Source organism: Prorops nasuta, unplaced genomic scaffold (assembly GCF_024137725.1).
Source record: "Prorops nasuta isolate Cenicafe-Biocafe unplaced genomic scaffold, Cenicafe_Pnas_1.2 PNAS00025, whole genome shotgun sequence".
In the NCBI taxonomy this organism is placed as follows: Eukaryota; Metazoa; Arthropoda; class Insecta; order Hymenoptera; family Bethylidae; genus Prorops; species Prorops nasuta.
In genome coordinates, this window is record NW_027116822.1 from 897,781 (window position 1) to 914,464 (window position 16,684).

The 16,684-nt window shown below is 47.0% G+C and overlaps 1 protein-coding gene across 12 annotated transcripts in view; it reads left to right on the top strand.

Moving 5' to 3' along the window:
- The first annotated feature begins 90 nt into the window (after positions 1-90).
- Positions 91-16,684, top strand: part of sei (seizure) — a 61,460-nt gene continuing 44,866 nt past the window's right edge. For 11 of the 12 annotated variants that reach the window (XM_066741614.1, XM_066741617.1, XM_066741619.1 and 8 more), the window contains exons 1-2: positions 91-2,232; positions 10,187-10,417. In XM_066741614.1, coding sequence (XP_066597711.1) covers positions 2,157-2,232; positions 10,187-10,417 — 307 coding nt within the window. In that variant the 5' untranslated portion in view covers positions 91-2,156. Of the gene's footprint in view, positions 2,233-10,186; positions 10,418-14,142; positions 14,366-16,684 lie in introns of those variants that run through there. The other variant, XM_066741626.1, reaches the window with a different exon arrangement.

Genomic DNA, 16,684 nt, shown 5'->3' on the forward strand with positions numbered 1-16,684 from the left:
GGGGGTAGAGGAGTGGATCGGTTGGGGCGGCTGCGCATTGGGGAGTCCCTGAGCGAGTATCGCGCGGCGTTGGATGGAGGTTGGAGGACGTCGCCGTCGCCGTCGTCCGCGGCCTGTGTGCCTACTCGTATTTTCAGTTGCCGATCGAGCACGGCGAGCCGCCAAACACGCAAAATCTCTCCCCCCTCCCGGCGCCCCTACGAAGGATCCTCCTACGTTGTCGAGTCGAGCGTGCTTCGCTACAAATTCCGGCACAACTGTTTTGTGCGCGGCCGTAGGGGCCACGAGGAGGACGCGGAGAGAGAGAGAGAGAGAGAGAGAGAGAGAGACAGATAGAGAGTATCTCGCGGGCCAGCAACAGTTTCCAGGAAACCGGGAATAATAGTCCATCGAGGGAACACTTTTTTGAGGCTGAAAAAGAAGAAACCGTTATCGTGCCTGCTCGCGCCAAGCGGAGAAATCAAGTGACCTTTTGTGAAGCGAAACAAAACAGATCCCTGAGCTCCCGCAGGGACACCCATACGTGAAATTAACTCGAATGCTCGACCTCCTGGCCTTCCCTAGGGAATAACAGGCTAGTGTACGCGTCGATATTTCGGAAGACGAGAGAAATTGGCCAGTGTTTGGACTGCAGGTCGCGAGTAATGTCGAGTGGTCGTTGTGTCGGTAGTTCGAGAGAGAAGTCATCGGTGGAACAGTAGGTGTGGATTCGTGCTGATTTTCTCGAGTGTGTGCTACTGTGCTGCTGTGTGTGTGTGTGTGCGCGCGCGAGAGAGAGAGAGAGAGAGAGAAAAGAGGCGGGATAAAGGGCGTTGGACTCGAGAGATAATCCATGAGGAAAACGGTGGATGCGGGTGGATGGTGGTGGACGGTGATGACGGGGTCGAGGGTTTGTCAAGATGAGGAAGAGGAACAAAAGTGACTTGTCGTAGGACGGGATGTACAGCTGACCGGTTGGCAGGAAAATCTCCTCCTCCTCCTCCTCCTCCTCCGCCACCACCACCACCACCACCACCACCACCTCATCCTCCTGGCAGCTTCACGCGCGCATCGAAGCTGCGAGAGGATCGATCGCGTCCCGGCATTCCAGATCAACGCCTGACCGCCGCAACCATACACAACACGTGTGTGCCTTTCCTTCCTTCCTTCCTTCCTCGCTTCCTAAATCTCTTCCCAGAAGCTTTTTGCACCACTCACCCCACCACCACCTCTCCACCGATTCGATTTCTCTGAAAACTCTGCTGCCATTGGCCCCCGGTACCATTTTCCGGCGACAGGTGTCAGTGAGGTTGGCCCCGATTCAATTCTTTCGAAACTTTCGACACTCGCCTCTCGCATCCAATCCTGAGGAAAAAGCAGATCGCATCTCCTCGGACTCTGTAGTGCGGAGATGTACGTACCGGGAACGTCCGAAGCTCCCGATGAGTATCGAAGGAGATTTCTGCACGTGCTCTGGTCTCGCGCATGAGGACTCTTCCGGTCTGGAACCCTAAGAGAGGATGAGCCTTCAGGATCATGATCGTCCGGCGAGAGTTGGACGAGAGCAAGGATGGCCGTTGGCCCAGCAGGATGAGGATTTATAAATAAATGTTTCGTGGATCATCTGGCTTGACCTTGGCTAACGAGCAAAAGAAAGAGAGAGAGAGACACACACAAACACACACAGTCCAAGATCGACGAAGGAGTTTTAGAATTAATAGTTGGTACATATAGATAAACAAAGTGGGTCCAAAGAAGTCTTAAAGAGGTATCACTCGCGCGCGTAGTACGTGGTACCGGAAACCAAGGGCCGTTCCTCCCGACTTCCGGTCTTCGTCGTCAGCTTTTCTATTCCCGAGTACAGAGTCCAAAGGCATCCCTCTCGTCGAGCAACGAATCTTCCTTCTTTGTTCCCGGGACAAAGGGCCGGCCGGCAGGGACACCCCGGCCGATAGGCTCGTTCTCCCAGCTATCCTCATCCCCCCTCCCCTTCTTCTTCGGGGACTTTTATCATTATGCTCAACTCTCGTGCTGTGCTTTTTTCTACCTTGTGCATACACCGGCTGTTATACTCAGTGCTGTATAGATAGTGCGAGCGATTAGTTAGCAACGAGGCGCTTTTACCTCTGATCGCACGAAGCCTCGAGAACCCAGCTAACTGGGAAGAGAGTCCTGAGATGCCTGTTAGACGAGGTCACGTGGCGCCCAGGACTACGATCATCGAGACCATCATCAGAAAATTCGACACTCACGGTTGGTATAGACTCTCGCAGCCTCTGATCATCGCGTTTCCTCAACTTTCCCGTAACTCTGACGAATCGACTGCGAGCGGTCGGTGAAGAGTAAGGAGAAACTGTTTACTTGGCTGGAAATATCACCCTCCAGACTGAAATATCCTTTCGTCGGATTAGCATACATTTGCATGGGCCATGCGGCACTCTCCAGTCGTATCACGCGATTTTTCATATATACTCCTCGAAAATGTTAAGGGGGAGGGGGGTGGAGAAAGAAAACTTGAATTTTCATCGATCAGCTGTGGCGGAATAGGGAAAATTAATCAGCCACCGGCCCCAATCGTTATTTCCGAGAAACGACAAGTTTTTAGCGGTGGATTTGGTTACAGGCTGTACGGTATACAATGTAATATTAATTAAATCACAATAGTCGGCGAAGCGCCTCTGCACTGCTCCGGCTTCCTTGCTGGAGCTTGCTAAATTACCGTATAAGGCATGCCACAACTTTGTTCTTTTCAGAAAAATACTAATAACACGAGAATATGCGTCTCCTTCAAATATTTACATTTGCACATTTCGAAATCGATAGAATTTTTCAAAACTTCGCGTTTGGATAAAACAACGGAGATGGATTGCTCGAGAAAATCGTAAATATTGTGAAATATCAAGAGAGTCAAACTGGATGAAGATTCTTTTGAAAATATTTTTCAAAAAGATTTCGAGTCGAGTGGTGAGTGTACGGGTTAGGGGGGGGGGGGGAGCTGCTTGGTTAGATAGAGGAGCCGCGACTGACAATGGAACAATGCGGCCAGCAGCAATATTGCTCGAAAGTTGAGAGCCAGCATCAAGTTCTTGTTGCGCTCGGATTGTTTGTAACGGAAAAAAAGAGAGCCAACTTTAAGAACACATTACTCCCTGGCTTAATAAAGCTCTTATTACTCTGTGACGTAAAAATTCCTCTATACGGTTTTATTCTCGTCCTTCTTATAGTTTAATTTCATCCCTCCCTCTACTCATTAATATCACAAAGCTGAAGCGACTAATTTTAGAGCTTAAAAGCTCTCTCTCTCTCCGTCCGTCCGTCCCTCGATAGGAAGCGATTCTTCAGCACGGCAAAATTATTTTCAGCCGTGTTCAGCTCGAGGAACGATAAAAGAGCTTGATATTTCAGATAGTCCGGCTAATTGACCATCGACGCCAAAATAGCACGTGACACGGACGCGAGATGGAAATGCCAATAGGAATAAGACGGATGGCTTTAACCGCAGCGACGACGCGACGCGCGACGGTGCGGCACAAAGTGAAAAGCTAATGCGGAGCTTGCGATAGAAGGAGAAGCTTGGCGGGAGGCGCGCGATTTTGTTGCGTTCCGTGTAAACTCGGAAGGGAAAAGACGCGCACCGAATATACCCACGGCGATGAGTCGCGATCGACTCGAGTCGAACCTGGGGAATATTTATCCAAATTGCCAATTTGTTTCTCCTCACATTGACAGCGCGTTGGTCGATATGGGGCTTGATTTATCGGGGCGATAAAAAAATACGTGGCAAAGGGAGGAGAGAAGAATGGCGAGAGCGAAAATTGGATAAATGAACATTTATTAAAGGCGGTAGCTTTTATCGAAGATTCGTTTATTTTATTTCCCTTTCTTCTCTATTTTTCCCATGGTATTTTCTTTGCTGCTGCTCCCCCCCCCCCCCCCCTTCTCTTTCTCTTTCCGCCAGCCACCGAGCAAGCTCGTGTGCAGTGCGTTTCATATATTTATACATCGACCGAGGATTAAGCGTTGCCATGACGATGGAGAGATTTTTCTTTTCCTAACAGGCTTGCGGTAAATCGAGAGCAACTTTTCACAAAAAACATTTCGCTGACCTGTCACGTGGCCAGTATCGGGATTTATGCCCGGCTTATTTTTAATACCGTACGTGTCCCGTGCATCGCGAAAACACGTCCGTTCAAATTTTCCAAAGCTTTTCTGGAGTAGAGGGAGAGGGGGGGGGGGGAGGAGGAACAAAAATGGCAGAGGAATCATTTTCACTCGATTAACCCACAACATCGCGTCTAGTCTGATTAAACCTATTAATCTTCGGTTTTTGCCCTTAAGGAGCCAGCGGTCCGCGGTATTCGCTTACTAGGATTTTTCCTGAAAGTGCGGTGTATATCTCGAGGAGTTATTATCTTGCTCGCTGCTTGGTATGGGAGGCACGATTAAGACTAGCAATTTACAGTTACGAGGGGTGGACGCGCGTAGGGGAGCGACAGTGTCTTGCTTGTCGGCGATATCGCGGGTTAAGCAAACAAGTGCGCGCGTACCGATTGACAGGGTGACCGCGAGGGAACACCAGAAGCAAAAATGAAAAGTCGGTGGATTCGTGATCTTGGCATATTTTCAGTGGGTGTTCGAGCTGGATCGATAGGCGGGTACCGGAAACGAGGCAAAATGCGATGAGGTAAAAGGCGGAAGCGACGGTTAATTGGAAGTAAAAATCGGTGCGTCTGAAGGAGGGGGGGGGGGGGGGAGGAGCCGCTCGGTGGATGAAATTGTGCTCCAACTATGTGGGTAATAGGCATTAACGCGATAAATTCTTGGGAAACCCTTGGAGCGCCAATTTATATAATAAAAAATATGTATGCCAGCCGGACGCGGTTTGGGATCCGCTGGCGTCAAGCCTTGTGGCTTCTAATCTGACGGTCCACCCCTCCACTCCACACGCTTGCACACACACACACACCCCACCCACCTCCCTCCTCCTCCTCCTCTTGGAAAAACGCGCGAAAGCACTCTTGCGTGTTGCCACCATCCGGATCTGAATTGGAAGCGACAGGATTTTCACAACCCCCCCCCCCCCCTAACCGTGTGTGCGAATCCTTCCAGATGCAAATCAATCCTGGAAACCGCGATCGAGACCACACTCGATGGAAATGTCCGGCTGGTTCTCGCGAGAACAAACAAAAAAAAAGTCCAAGGATGAAATCCATCTTTCAGATCCTCTTTCTCGGAAGCCTCCTCCTCTCCTGTGTGTGAATCATCGATGAGATGTATGCATGTGTGTGGAGGAATAGGTGAAAGATGACGGGACTATGTTATGCAGCATTAAATTATTCCAGTTGGAGGAGCGCGAACATTTCCACGAAATTGGGGAATAAATATCCGATTAATCCGAAAGGGTGTAAAGCGAGTTGCCAATTGGCGGATCCGGGCGGTGTCGGCAGCGAGCGCTGTCAATGGCAGGCGACGAGAAGAAGAAACGAGGAAAAATTCCTTTCTTCCAGATTGCCGGAAGGAAATAGGTCAGAGAGGCTTTTCCGGCTTGGCCGTGCTTGGCTTTCTCCTTTCCCCCGCTATATAATCGGACAAAAAACACTCGCTCTTCTCTCCTCTATTTTTTCACGCGCCGCCACTTTTACGATCCGGCGAAACTCGCGGGCATCTGGTCTCTCAATCTTTCTAAGAACCTAATTATTTTTTTTTCTCTTTTTCCTGGACGATCCAATCTTGGGATTATTGATAGATTTAGCTTACGCTCTTTTTCTCTCCAATTGAATTTTTCCTAAGCAAACCAACGAGAGAGAGAGAGAGAGAAACTATCCTTTAAAATTGCCAAGCTTCTATACTTTTGCACGTATAATAGTTGTAGTTAATGCGTGGACGGGAGAGTTAAATAAAACTAAACTGATTAGCTATATAGTTTGAGTATAGCGAGGAGCCGACACAAGAAAGTTGTTAATAATTTACGTGTCATTCGGTACGTCATTGGTGCCAAGGTCACTTGTTAGGGGATACGACGGCCCCTTCGAGGAGAGTGGTGGTAGTGGTAGAAGAGTACGTATTAGGTACGCGTGAGAACTCGACGTGGCGTGGCGTGGAAGAAAAGCAGGAACCTGGCACGACCTTTTGGATCTCGTGTACGAAGCTATTACCTTCGCCAAATCGAATTCTGTACAGTCCGCATGAATCCCATACTATATTCTCATTAAAATTAACATTTGGAAGATGAATCGTAAAATTTTTCCGTTACAACTTAGCGAAACCGACCATTCCGGAACGTCGGAATTATACGATTCCCGCTATTTTTACCGGAAAATATAATCCCAAAAGGGATCGGCTGCTATAGGAGCTTGGTGCATGTGTGCATGGCTATTCCAGCTTTCGGTATATTAATTGGAGAAAAGTTGAATATGACGTACGTGTCCGCGCGCGAGGTTGACGGAAATGACGATGGCCACCACTCTCGCGGCTCCATCCTACGTCGTCCGATTTAGCGAATAGGCCAGATTGCGAGCATGTGTGGAGGATACGACGAGCCAGAGCGATAAATTCGTCCAGGGAGCTCTGGAACATTGCCAAGTTGGATATTTAAAATTCTTTAGAGTATCCGATAAACGAGCCTGTTTTTCTTTTTTTTTTCTCTCATTCGTTCATTCTCCCTCGCTCTCTGGCGACTCTGATCTATCAACCGTGTCTTTTCATCGACAAGAAATCCCCTTTTCCGCCTATTTCTTCCTTTCTCGTGTACAAAATTCAACTTCAAGATTGACCAAGCGACTAGGCCAGAAATTCTCCGCTTTATCGCGAACGTAGGCTCGACGTTCTCCTATCGGATCAGTATTTATATATATATATATACCTGGTCCCGGATTATCGTAAAATTTGTTAAACCGAATCCACGAAGAAGCAGCATTATATTCATGAAGGAAATAATGCTGGAGCAAACGGTAAGTACCCTCTCGTCCAAGATTAAAGAACATTTTTCTTTCTGGAGAAAAAATAAAGTTTTTACAGCCCACGTTTACGGGCAAAATTATCTAGATTTATATCTGGGTTGACACGTTTTTTTTTAAACGCGAGATACAGGAAGCGCAGCTCTTCCGTTGAAAATCGATCCGAGCGGTTTATTGATTTTGCCGCTGAAATTTCGCGTCGAATCCGACGCGACCGACGCTTATTAAAAAGGCTCGGATGGTGAAATTCGTGGAACAGCTATTTTCTTCGACGACATAGCGAGGCAAATGCGTTCTTGGCACTCGCGGTTCGTTACATTCTTCGACGAGTGACTCGCAGGAGCTATATAGCACGGTTGGAGGACAAAGAGCACAGCGAGTGAAACAACTCGACGCTGCTCGACCAATTAAACGAATCTCGAGAAAAATTCACTGCGAATCCATCTTCTACCCCCCCCCCCCCCCTCCCCCCTCCTCCTATACACGAGGATCTTTCATCTGGAAAGCTAAATTAAATTGCAGAAGCGGGGGAGAGGGGATAATACGAAACTGGTTGAACACGATAAACAAGGTTTGTTTACGGTATTTCGAGAGAGGCTTCTCGACCTGGGTCAGAAAAATTCACGTGCGCTCTATTTATAGGACGCGCAGCCATTTTAGCTTCGAGACGCACGCAGTCGGAGGCCGGCAAGGTCGGCTCCAGCCTTGTCACAACACCGATCCTGAGTATTTTCGGCCCTCCGGCAAGACGAATTGACACCGTTTATCGTTCAAGGTCGAGTGACCGAGATTCGACGCTCTTCCAACCTCCGGTAACCGCGCGACTCGTCATTATCGCGCGCATCGAATTGCTCCAGCTCTCGCGTCGTCGAATTTCAAAGAGAATCGATAACGCGACTCTTCCGACCGGCCGAGGAGAACCAGACGCGCTGCTTCTCAATGGGAGATCTTGGCTCGTGCGTTAAAATTACACGCGACTCGATAACGAAATTCACAGGGAGCGTTGTATCGAGCCTCCGGCAAGATTTCGCGTTCAAGGTCGACGGATCGAAAATGTTCTCTGACGCTCGACAAAGGCCATTATCGCGCGATTAGGTGCCCTCTTTTGTCATTCAATTCCTACCGACGAGAACCGATAACTCTATTCGTGGGGAACTCGATGCCGATTCTGGGGGGGGATAAAATTACGCGTGACTCAGTTTCTTGAAAGACTCGATAAGGAGATTCGCAAGAGCGCCGTATCGAGTGTTTCGGAGCTTCGACGAGGCGAATCGACACCGTTTAAGCTTCTCAAGGTCGAGGGATCGAGATTAAAAATTTGTGGAAGGTTCGACAACGACCATTATCGCACCAGGATGACTCTCCTCTTATTCGGCTTGAAAGAGAATTTCAGCGATAACCCTGCAACTCCCCCGGGCAACCAGACGCGCCAATTCTCAATGGGAAATCTTGGCCTCTGCGATAAAATTACACGCGACTCGATTTAATCAACGGCTCGATAACGAAAATTACCTACTGGTCGACGCTCCCGTTCTGTTGTTCCTCGCCACTCCACTCTATAGACGATCTATAAAGATGTTGATATAGTACGTGCCATGCACCGAACAATGTAAATCTCAATATTTTCATGCAAACTTAACAGGAGATCTTCGTAGATCCTGTTGAAAGTTACACGCGACTCGGTTTAATCGCTGATCAAACCTCGAAATTGGTGGAATATCGGATAATTACGTTTTTCTCGTTAAACAGTGAAAATATGCAAAATTAGTCGGCCAGCGAAGACCCAAAACGTTGTACTTTGAATGGGAATTTTTGTACGATGTTATACACGATGCCTGTGAAATTCTACAGCTATATTCACAAAATGACACGCGATTTATTTTAATCAGTGATCAAGGCTGAAATTAACGCGACATTGAGTTGCTTTAGTCGCTAAACAGGGAAAATAAACGAAATAAATCCGCCATAACGAGGACCCATATGTGCGTTGATCGCGCGATAAAGCGTAAGTTTGAGTGGGGATTTCCACGCAAAGTTATATACATATTCTATATATATAATGTGCAGGAGTTTTGCCATCTTTACAAAATTACGCGCAATTCAGTTTAATTAGCGATGAAAACTCCGCTGGTAAACAGTGAAAATAGACGAAATAAATCCGCCGACGTAAACCTATACATACGAGTATATACACATACATAGCAACCACGCGATAAAATATAAATTTGAATATAGATTTTCAGCCAAAGTTACGCAGCGTCCAGAGATTGTTTCCATCTTCACAAAATTACACGTGGAGGCTCGATTTGGTTAGCGATGAAAACTCTCGTTATTAGCAAAATGTAAAAAGAGAGAGAGAGAGAGAGAGAGAGAGAGAGAGAGAGAGACGCGGGACAAATCCCCGTTTAATATATATATATATATATATATATATAGCAAAGAGCCGTACAGGAAAAATCGTGTAAATTGGAGTGAAAAATTGAAGGCAAAGCTCCTCGATAGTGCAGGCTGGCCTCTGGCCGCGGGGTTTCGAGCCCCGAGAAAATTACAGGCGCGACTCAATTTAACGAGCTATTTCAGCCTAATTCCGCGGTGCTCGTCCTTCGCAAGAGTTTCCCCTTTCTGGCACGACGGGAATTTCAGCGAGGCGCAGAGGCCGCTATTACTGGATTCTCGTGCTGCACTTGAAAATCGGTGCAGGCGCGCGCATATTAATATCCACGAAGGAGAACCGCGCGGACTCCCGCAGCACGAAACTCATTAGTGTTAAAATACGATTGGCCGACACATACATCATGAATGAGGAGAAACACACGAGAAAATTCCTGTGGACCTTCGCGGCCCCGCTGCAAAATGCCATACGTCCTACGACCTTGTCCAATAATAAAGTGGATTATTTGCTTATCGATATTCCTCACAGCAAACTTGTTTCTCTCGTGCTCTGCTGCATCCCCTAAGAAATCATCTGGAGAATGTTTCTTATCGAGAGACTTCTGCAGGATATATATATATATATATATGTATGTGTGTGCTATTCGTTCTGACCCTTTTAATATTTCCTGCAGTTTTTTCTTCGAGTATTATTGTATCGAAGAGATTGGATTTGGGAGGAAGGTCGTGATCGTCTAGAATATATTGCTTTTTCCTGGTGCTCCCTCGACTTGACGAGATTCGCTCGTTTATTAACATATATATATATATATATATAGATTGTCGAGATAATAATTTCAAGTTTACTATTATAATTGCAGATCGAAGCTTTTTGGTAGCAAACGCTCAGCAAGGACTATGCCACATAATATACTGCTCGGATGGCTTTTGCCGGTTGACGGGCTTCTCCAGGGCGGAAGTGATGCAGCGACCGGCAGTCTGCGATTTTCTGCATGGACCAATGACGTCACCGCACGCGGTAGCGGCGCTTCGCGACGCCCTCGCAGCAGGCGTCGAGAAGCACTTCGAGATCCTCTATTACAGGAAGGACGGTGAGTGTGTATAACTTTGTCACACACGTGCATCTCCGTGTACCTTTGGAAAAAAACTGGCCATCTTGATTGGCCCAATCGTCGATGACCACCGGAAATACTCTCGAGGAACTCGAAGCAGATTTGACAGAAAGTCGATTAATTTCTCAACTCTGCTCTCTCACTTTGATTTTCTATATATACGATATATCAAAGTGAGAGGAACGCTAGCATGAAATGGACTGTAAAAAAATTCGAAAGAAAATTGTGGGAAAGGGATTTTAATTTGTAGCGAATTAAAAAACTTTGCGATATATCTTCAACGCATATTAAAATATTTTAAGTGAAAAGTGCAGGTATAAAAACAGCCTATAATATCTTAATGGTACACAGGATCCGAGGCTTAAAACGCCACAGGTACATAGACGCTAGAAAGCCTCTATATCGTCGTGACTATAAAAGAGATTAAACATTTTCCATAGAATTTTTACGAAACTGCTTATTATTTACATACAGGAACACATCATAGAAAATTGGAATATTTTTAATAGTTACGGAGATAAAACTCTTCTTTTACACCTATGTTTTTGAACGTTGTAGAAGATTCACTCTGATTACACCATTTAAATTAAAATCCCTTTGACCATTTCCTGTTTCGTCGAACACACTATTTTTCCCAGTTAAAAAACTGTTTTGTTATTTTTCACCATCCTCTTTTATACTCTCGTCGACTAATCCATATCGTAATCAGAAGTCAAAGAAGTCATATTCTCTTCAGCAACATCGATAACTGATGGATAATCGGGCTGGGATCCAGGTCCAAATTCGTTCCTTACGTCCTAAAAGAGCATTCAGCAAATCATCGGTTGATTCACATTATTTATTCGTGTACAGTTCAATGGTCGAACGATGCATTATTGACCAAAATGATTGGTTAGTCGAATTTTCATCGAGTTGGCAGAGTCTTCAGGGTTGGTAAGAGAAACAAAGGGTGCACTTGGCAGGCTCTCATCGGGCAATTTTTCACTCCCGAGGACGTGGCAGCAGGTCGTAAAGAAACGTGTGAAAGACACGCTAGAAATATTCCATGGAAGTCATGGCCTTGGTTAGCGGTCGCTGCTAATTAACAAGGTAAATCAGTGCTGTCGCGGCTGATTCGAGCGGTTCTTCCACCAATGGGAGTTGGAGTAGCGTGCAGCCGTTGATGAATATCAGAGTGGACGAATGTGCGTTGTTGCGAATCTGGGAAAAGTGGGCCGTTGGACAATCGTGCTGCGATGCAAATTTATATACATATATATATGTATATGTTTAAACGTGCCCCATTATCCGATTATAATTCGCCAGTCGACTCACGCCATTTACAAATGACTGTGCTTGCATCCCCCCCCCTCCCCCCTTTGTCATTAGGGCAAACTCGTGCTTAGAAAATTATTTCACGCATTCACGACCGTTTGGCAGTTTAAACGACGCGCGACACGAAGCAGCATGGAGGAAGACATTTGTAGGTCTGGCAGGCCAAAGGCGAAAGGCCAATTTACGCGAGGGAGGGGGGGGGGGGAGTAATCGAGGCTTTGTTCGAAATTTCATTAGTCCTCGAAGAGCGGAGTGCGAGAGACTCGGCTAATTTTCCTCTTGATTCTCCTCCTACCCCCCCCCCCCCTCTCTCCACTCCCTGTCACTGCACAGTATCATTGACTCGACTCGACGCGCGAACGCGAATTCGATTCATTCACCAATAAAGTGTGGCACGGTCTCGATTTTACCGTAACGTTTGACCTTAGGCGCGCGCGCTCAGATCAATAGTTACCACTGTATAATTTATCATAGTCATAGCTGAGCCCCCCCCCCCCCCTTTGCTTCAATCTCCAGAACAATTTTCGACCAATCCCATGCACCATTCTTTCACATTGTGCATTCATCTTCCTCATCTCTCCGCCTCGTTTGCTTTTTCCAACTATTCTCCCTAATTTCGTCTTAATTTCCTGCACCCCCCCCCCCCCTTCAACCTATCACACAGTTTATTAGTCGTTAACCGCGCAGGAAAGCTGGAAATTCAATTGCCATGTACGCGTTAAGATTGCATAGGCGTTTGCGCAAAACCGAGTTTTCGGCTTGCAATTATTCTGGGCCATAAGGATCCCCCCCCCCTCTCCTCCTCCTCCTCATCCTGCGAAATTCAATGCTCGCGACGAGGCAGGAATCGATGTAAGCTCGGTTTCACCAACGATCGCGTCGATTCGCGACGGAAGTTTATATGACAGTCTGTGGGAAATTGGCCAGGAAAGAAGTTTCTTTCCTGAAAGTTGTTGGGAAACTAGCTCGGCTGTACTATCTAATTTCGAGTGTGTGACAACGCCAGGCAGATGTTACTGGTTTGTTCTAACTAAATCACGTGGCTGACTATACGCTAGTTATACCACTACTACGCTTCGGTGGCCAAACTACTGTTTCTATATATGTTAATGAAAGATTTAAGTACGAAAAACTTTCGACGCTCCTCGCTTTTCTCCTTGGATTGGAATTGCACCGTCTGACCATACAACGGTCTCAAATCACTGTTTCCAGCCTCTAGTGGAGGAGCGAATAATCGAGTAGCGGAAATCGACCCTTCGTAAACAGCCAACTTTGAGGAAAGATGTAAAAGTGGGTAATGTAATCTTTGGTCTGTTCGAACAATCCTACAAGATTCTCTTCAAGGTGTAGTCTGTCTATCGGCGAACCACCTTGAACATGACGAAGACGATCGGTCAGGTGTGCGGGGGATGAAAAATAAATATAGAAATCGAAGCGTTTACGAGGGAAATTCTTAGAGTTTTCCAAGTAGTTTGATAGAGGTAATTGAGGAGGGGGGGGGGGTGTTTGGAAATAATGGCACCTGGTGGGATCTCCCAGAAGGCATTGCGCAAGCAGGTCGTAGCTTCCAAGAATAGTCCAACGCTCTCCTGTTTTTCTCCCGTAAGTATTTCCAATAGCACACATCCCCCCCCCCCCCGCTCATGGCCACGTGTCGCGACGTGTAGTCGGTGACGTCACATCCGTGGCCAATTCTCTCTCTCCCCGAAGTATCGTGACGTCACCAGGGTTCACCGAGAGAGAGTGGACGACTCTCTCCACGACGCGATGCAACGACCTCGCTCCTGGAACTCGCGGAACGTTCACCTGGCACCCGGGGTCCCCAGGGACTCGCGTCGACTCGCTGTGGAAAATGTAAAAAAAGAATCCCTCCCGTAGATGATTCCGGAAGTTTCATATCGACCGGAGCGTAGGCCCCTCGCGCGAGTGTGTAGGTCGATGGGAAGATCGATCGATCGGTCGCGAGCCTTGGGGCTAATTTTTGTCGCGGTGTGACGTCACAGGACGATAACCCTATTTAGCTTCTCTCGGATTGCAAAAGCTCCTCTAGCCTCGCCAAGAAGACACTCGGAGCTTGCAAGCCTGTGCAGTCTGTCCGAAGACGCGGTGGCGATTCGAGCTTTTCTTAAACGTGTGTGTGCGTGTGTGTGTGTGCGTGTGGCCCCAGAGCCTCTCTAAATTTAAACCAACTCGAAGATTATTATTTATCGCTTGTACGATCGACGATTAATATTGGTGTGGATCGTCCGAGAGGATCTATATATATATATATTCGTGCGAGTGAAGTAACGCGTTTCTTCGAGCTAATTGGTCGAGGGGTGGAGAGGGGGGAGGGATCGGTAGGACAGTTCGAAAAATCGAGCTCCCTCCACTCTGCGCAATTTCGAGGCAGAATTTTTCATCGAGTTTTATGCGACTCTCGGGCTCCATTGGAAAAGACCAACCCACTCCCACGTGGTCGCGCGTCCACTTTAATTTCGCGAGTGTTTAAATTTCCGACAGCGTTGCCATTCTTCGCGATTGCCATCGACCGTCGGTGCGCGACCTTAATGTCGTTATGAGCTGCGACGCGGATGGACCGGAAGAGGAACGAGCATGGATCCCCCTGAAATCGTACGTTTTCATGTATCAGTAGAATTATTCGAAATAAGCGCGACGCGAGCTCGCGCGGGGGGGGGGGGGGGAGGGAGAGTATTTTCCACGTCGACCGCGGGGATCCGGGGGATGCGTGCGAATGATTTATGAAATTAGCCGTAAAATAATTCAGATCGGCATAAATTATCCGCAAAATATAAGCTCGCATAAGAGGCATGCATGGCTGCTGCTGCTCCGTAGCTTCGATAAAATATTCATGAATCCCCCCTCCCCCCCTCCCCTCCGCATTCACTCCGGCCGGGATATCTCATTATCCCGGAAGAGCCGAGAGTTTTCTCGTATTCTCGTTCTTTCCAGATTTCTCGTTGTTGCATTTTCTTGAAACAACGTCGAAATGGCCGAGAGTTTTGCGTATCGTCCCCACACACATGCACGTAGGCGTTTTAGCGCGTGTGTGTACACACATATATATATATATATATATAGGAGCAGCGCGCGATGCTTGTGTATATTTAACTGCGTTGCGGATGCTCTTCTGCGCCGCACCGGTGTCCGCTCTAGCCACAAGTGGATCGTTACCACTGGATTCTCCAGTTTCTAATTCACCACCCCTCCCCCCCACTACCGTGTCCATCACGCAACTTCGGGAATTACACGTTTCGATGAGTTCGCGCGGCACCCTCGAGCACTCTCCAGCTCTTCGAGCACTCCCCAACTTGATGACGCTTTTTTTCATAAAACCTCAAGGGCCTCCCCCCCTCCCTTCCTCCCCCCCCCCCTTCTTTCATCAACCTCGCTCCGACAAACTCTGCGAGCTTTAAAGTGTGAACTTTGACCCTCTCCCGCCGCATGCAGCGAAACGTCGAATTTCTTTGGAAAAATCTCATTGGCAAATTATTTTGCCGCAACGCGACGACGACCGATCGAGTTTGGTTTGATCGCTGGAGCGGAAGTTCTCGCGAATAAAGTTGCTAAATCTTTTGGAGTTTTTTTCAGCCGCGAAAAGGTCGAATCCCTCGCAGTGTACCGCGCTGCTCGGTATGCACAGCTCGGTTTCTCCTTAGGAAGTCGGGTCTGCGGAAATATTGCATTTATTACTATTCGAGAAGCACCCAGCGTGAATGCTAAAGAGTCTCATTCGATTTTCTCCTCTGCAAAGTCCAACATGGCGGCGTCGACGATATCGCGGATGCGTATACTGCAATGGTGGATCCGCTGATGGAATTTTTTGCAACTTTCGACGGGGAAAAACTATAGTCCAGCCTCGCATTTGGTCTTGTCAAGCGTCCTTTGTATCAAAGCCAATCTGATTTTTTTTGCCTCTTTATTTGTACTCCAGGAATGTCTTTTCGCGTGGATCTGTTTGAACCATGACCCTTTATTTGTCAAAATACTGAGAATATTCCAGAGAAAAAAATGTTAATCGTGTATAGGAACCCGGAATGAAGCTTATCTTAATCCTTAACTTTTTATAAACAACAAATTCTTGGACTGAAAACGTAATAGAAATTTATCGAAGAGAGTTATAGTTGTTGGCAAAACTCGCGTGCACTTGACTAAATAATTGATTTACTTTCAATGTTTATTATTTTACCGAAACTATATAGGAAATCTCAGTTTTTTCTATTCTTATCATCCTATTAATTTTTGAAAGTTTAGAAAAAAATTTTGTAACTTTTAATCGAATCGTTATTCGAAATAAAATTATTAGGACGTCAGTTAGGGTTGTTTTGGGATAAACTAGTATTATCCGGATCTCTCTCTCTCTCTCTCTCTCTCTGACTGGATTGCAGACTTTGCGACATTTCCGCTCTCGCGGATCAATGTTTAACGCGTAATCTCGCAGTAACCGTCACTGGCTGACTAATGGACTGTTATTTCTGGAAGTCTCTCGAGGTATTTCTCATTGCATCGTAAGGGGAATGGCGAACGCGCGAAACTAGACCTTTCCATCAGGCACTGCTATATGTATAACCTCGCAGGGAAACAACTGGAGGAGGATTAGTGAGCTCGTGCACCACGCACTATAGCATAAAGTAAAACTGATGGTAATAAGCGAGGAATAACGATCATCGACTGACCTTGAGAGCCTCCATCCACTCTCGTCTATAAAAAGATGATCGATGGATAGCCACTCGTGAATCTCTTTAGGGTCAATATACACTCCTCGATTTACTTCCTTCAACCAGTAGCAGCCTCTTCCACCGGGAATCTTTTCTCCCATTGACATCAAACTCTCGACACTCGCTCGACCTTCCAACGACCCTTTGTGGAGGATTCTCCATTGTTTAGTTACTTCCTAGCAAAATTCTCAGAACTGACCCACGTGTTTCGTTG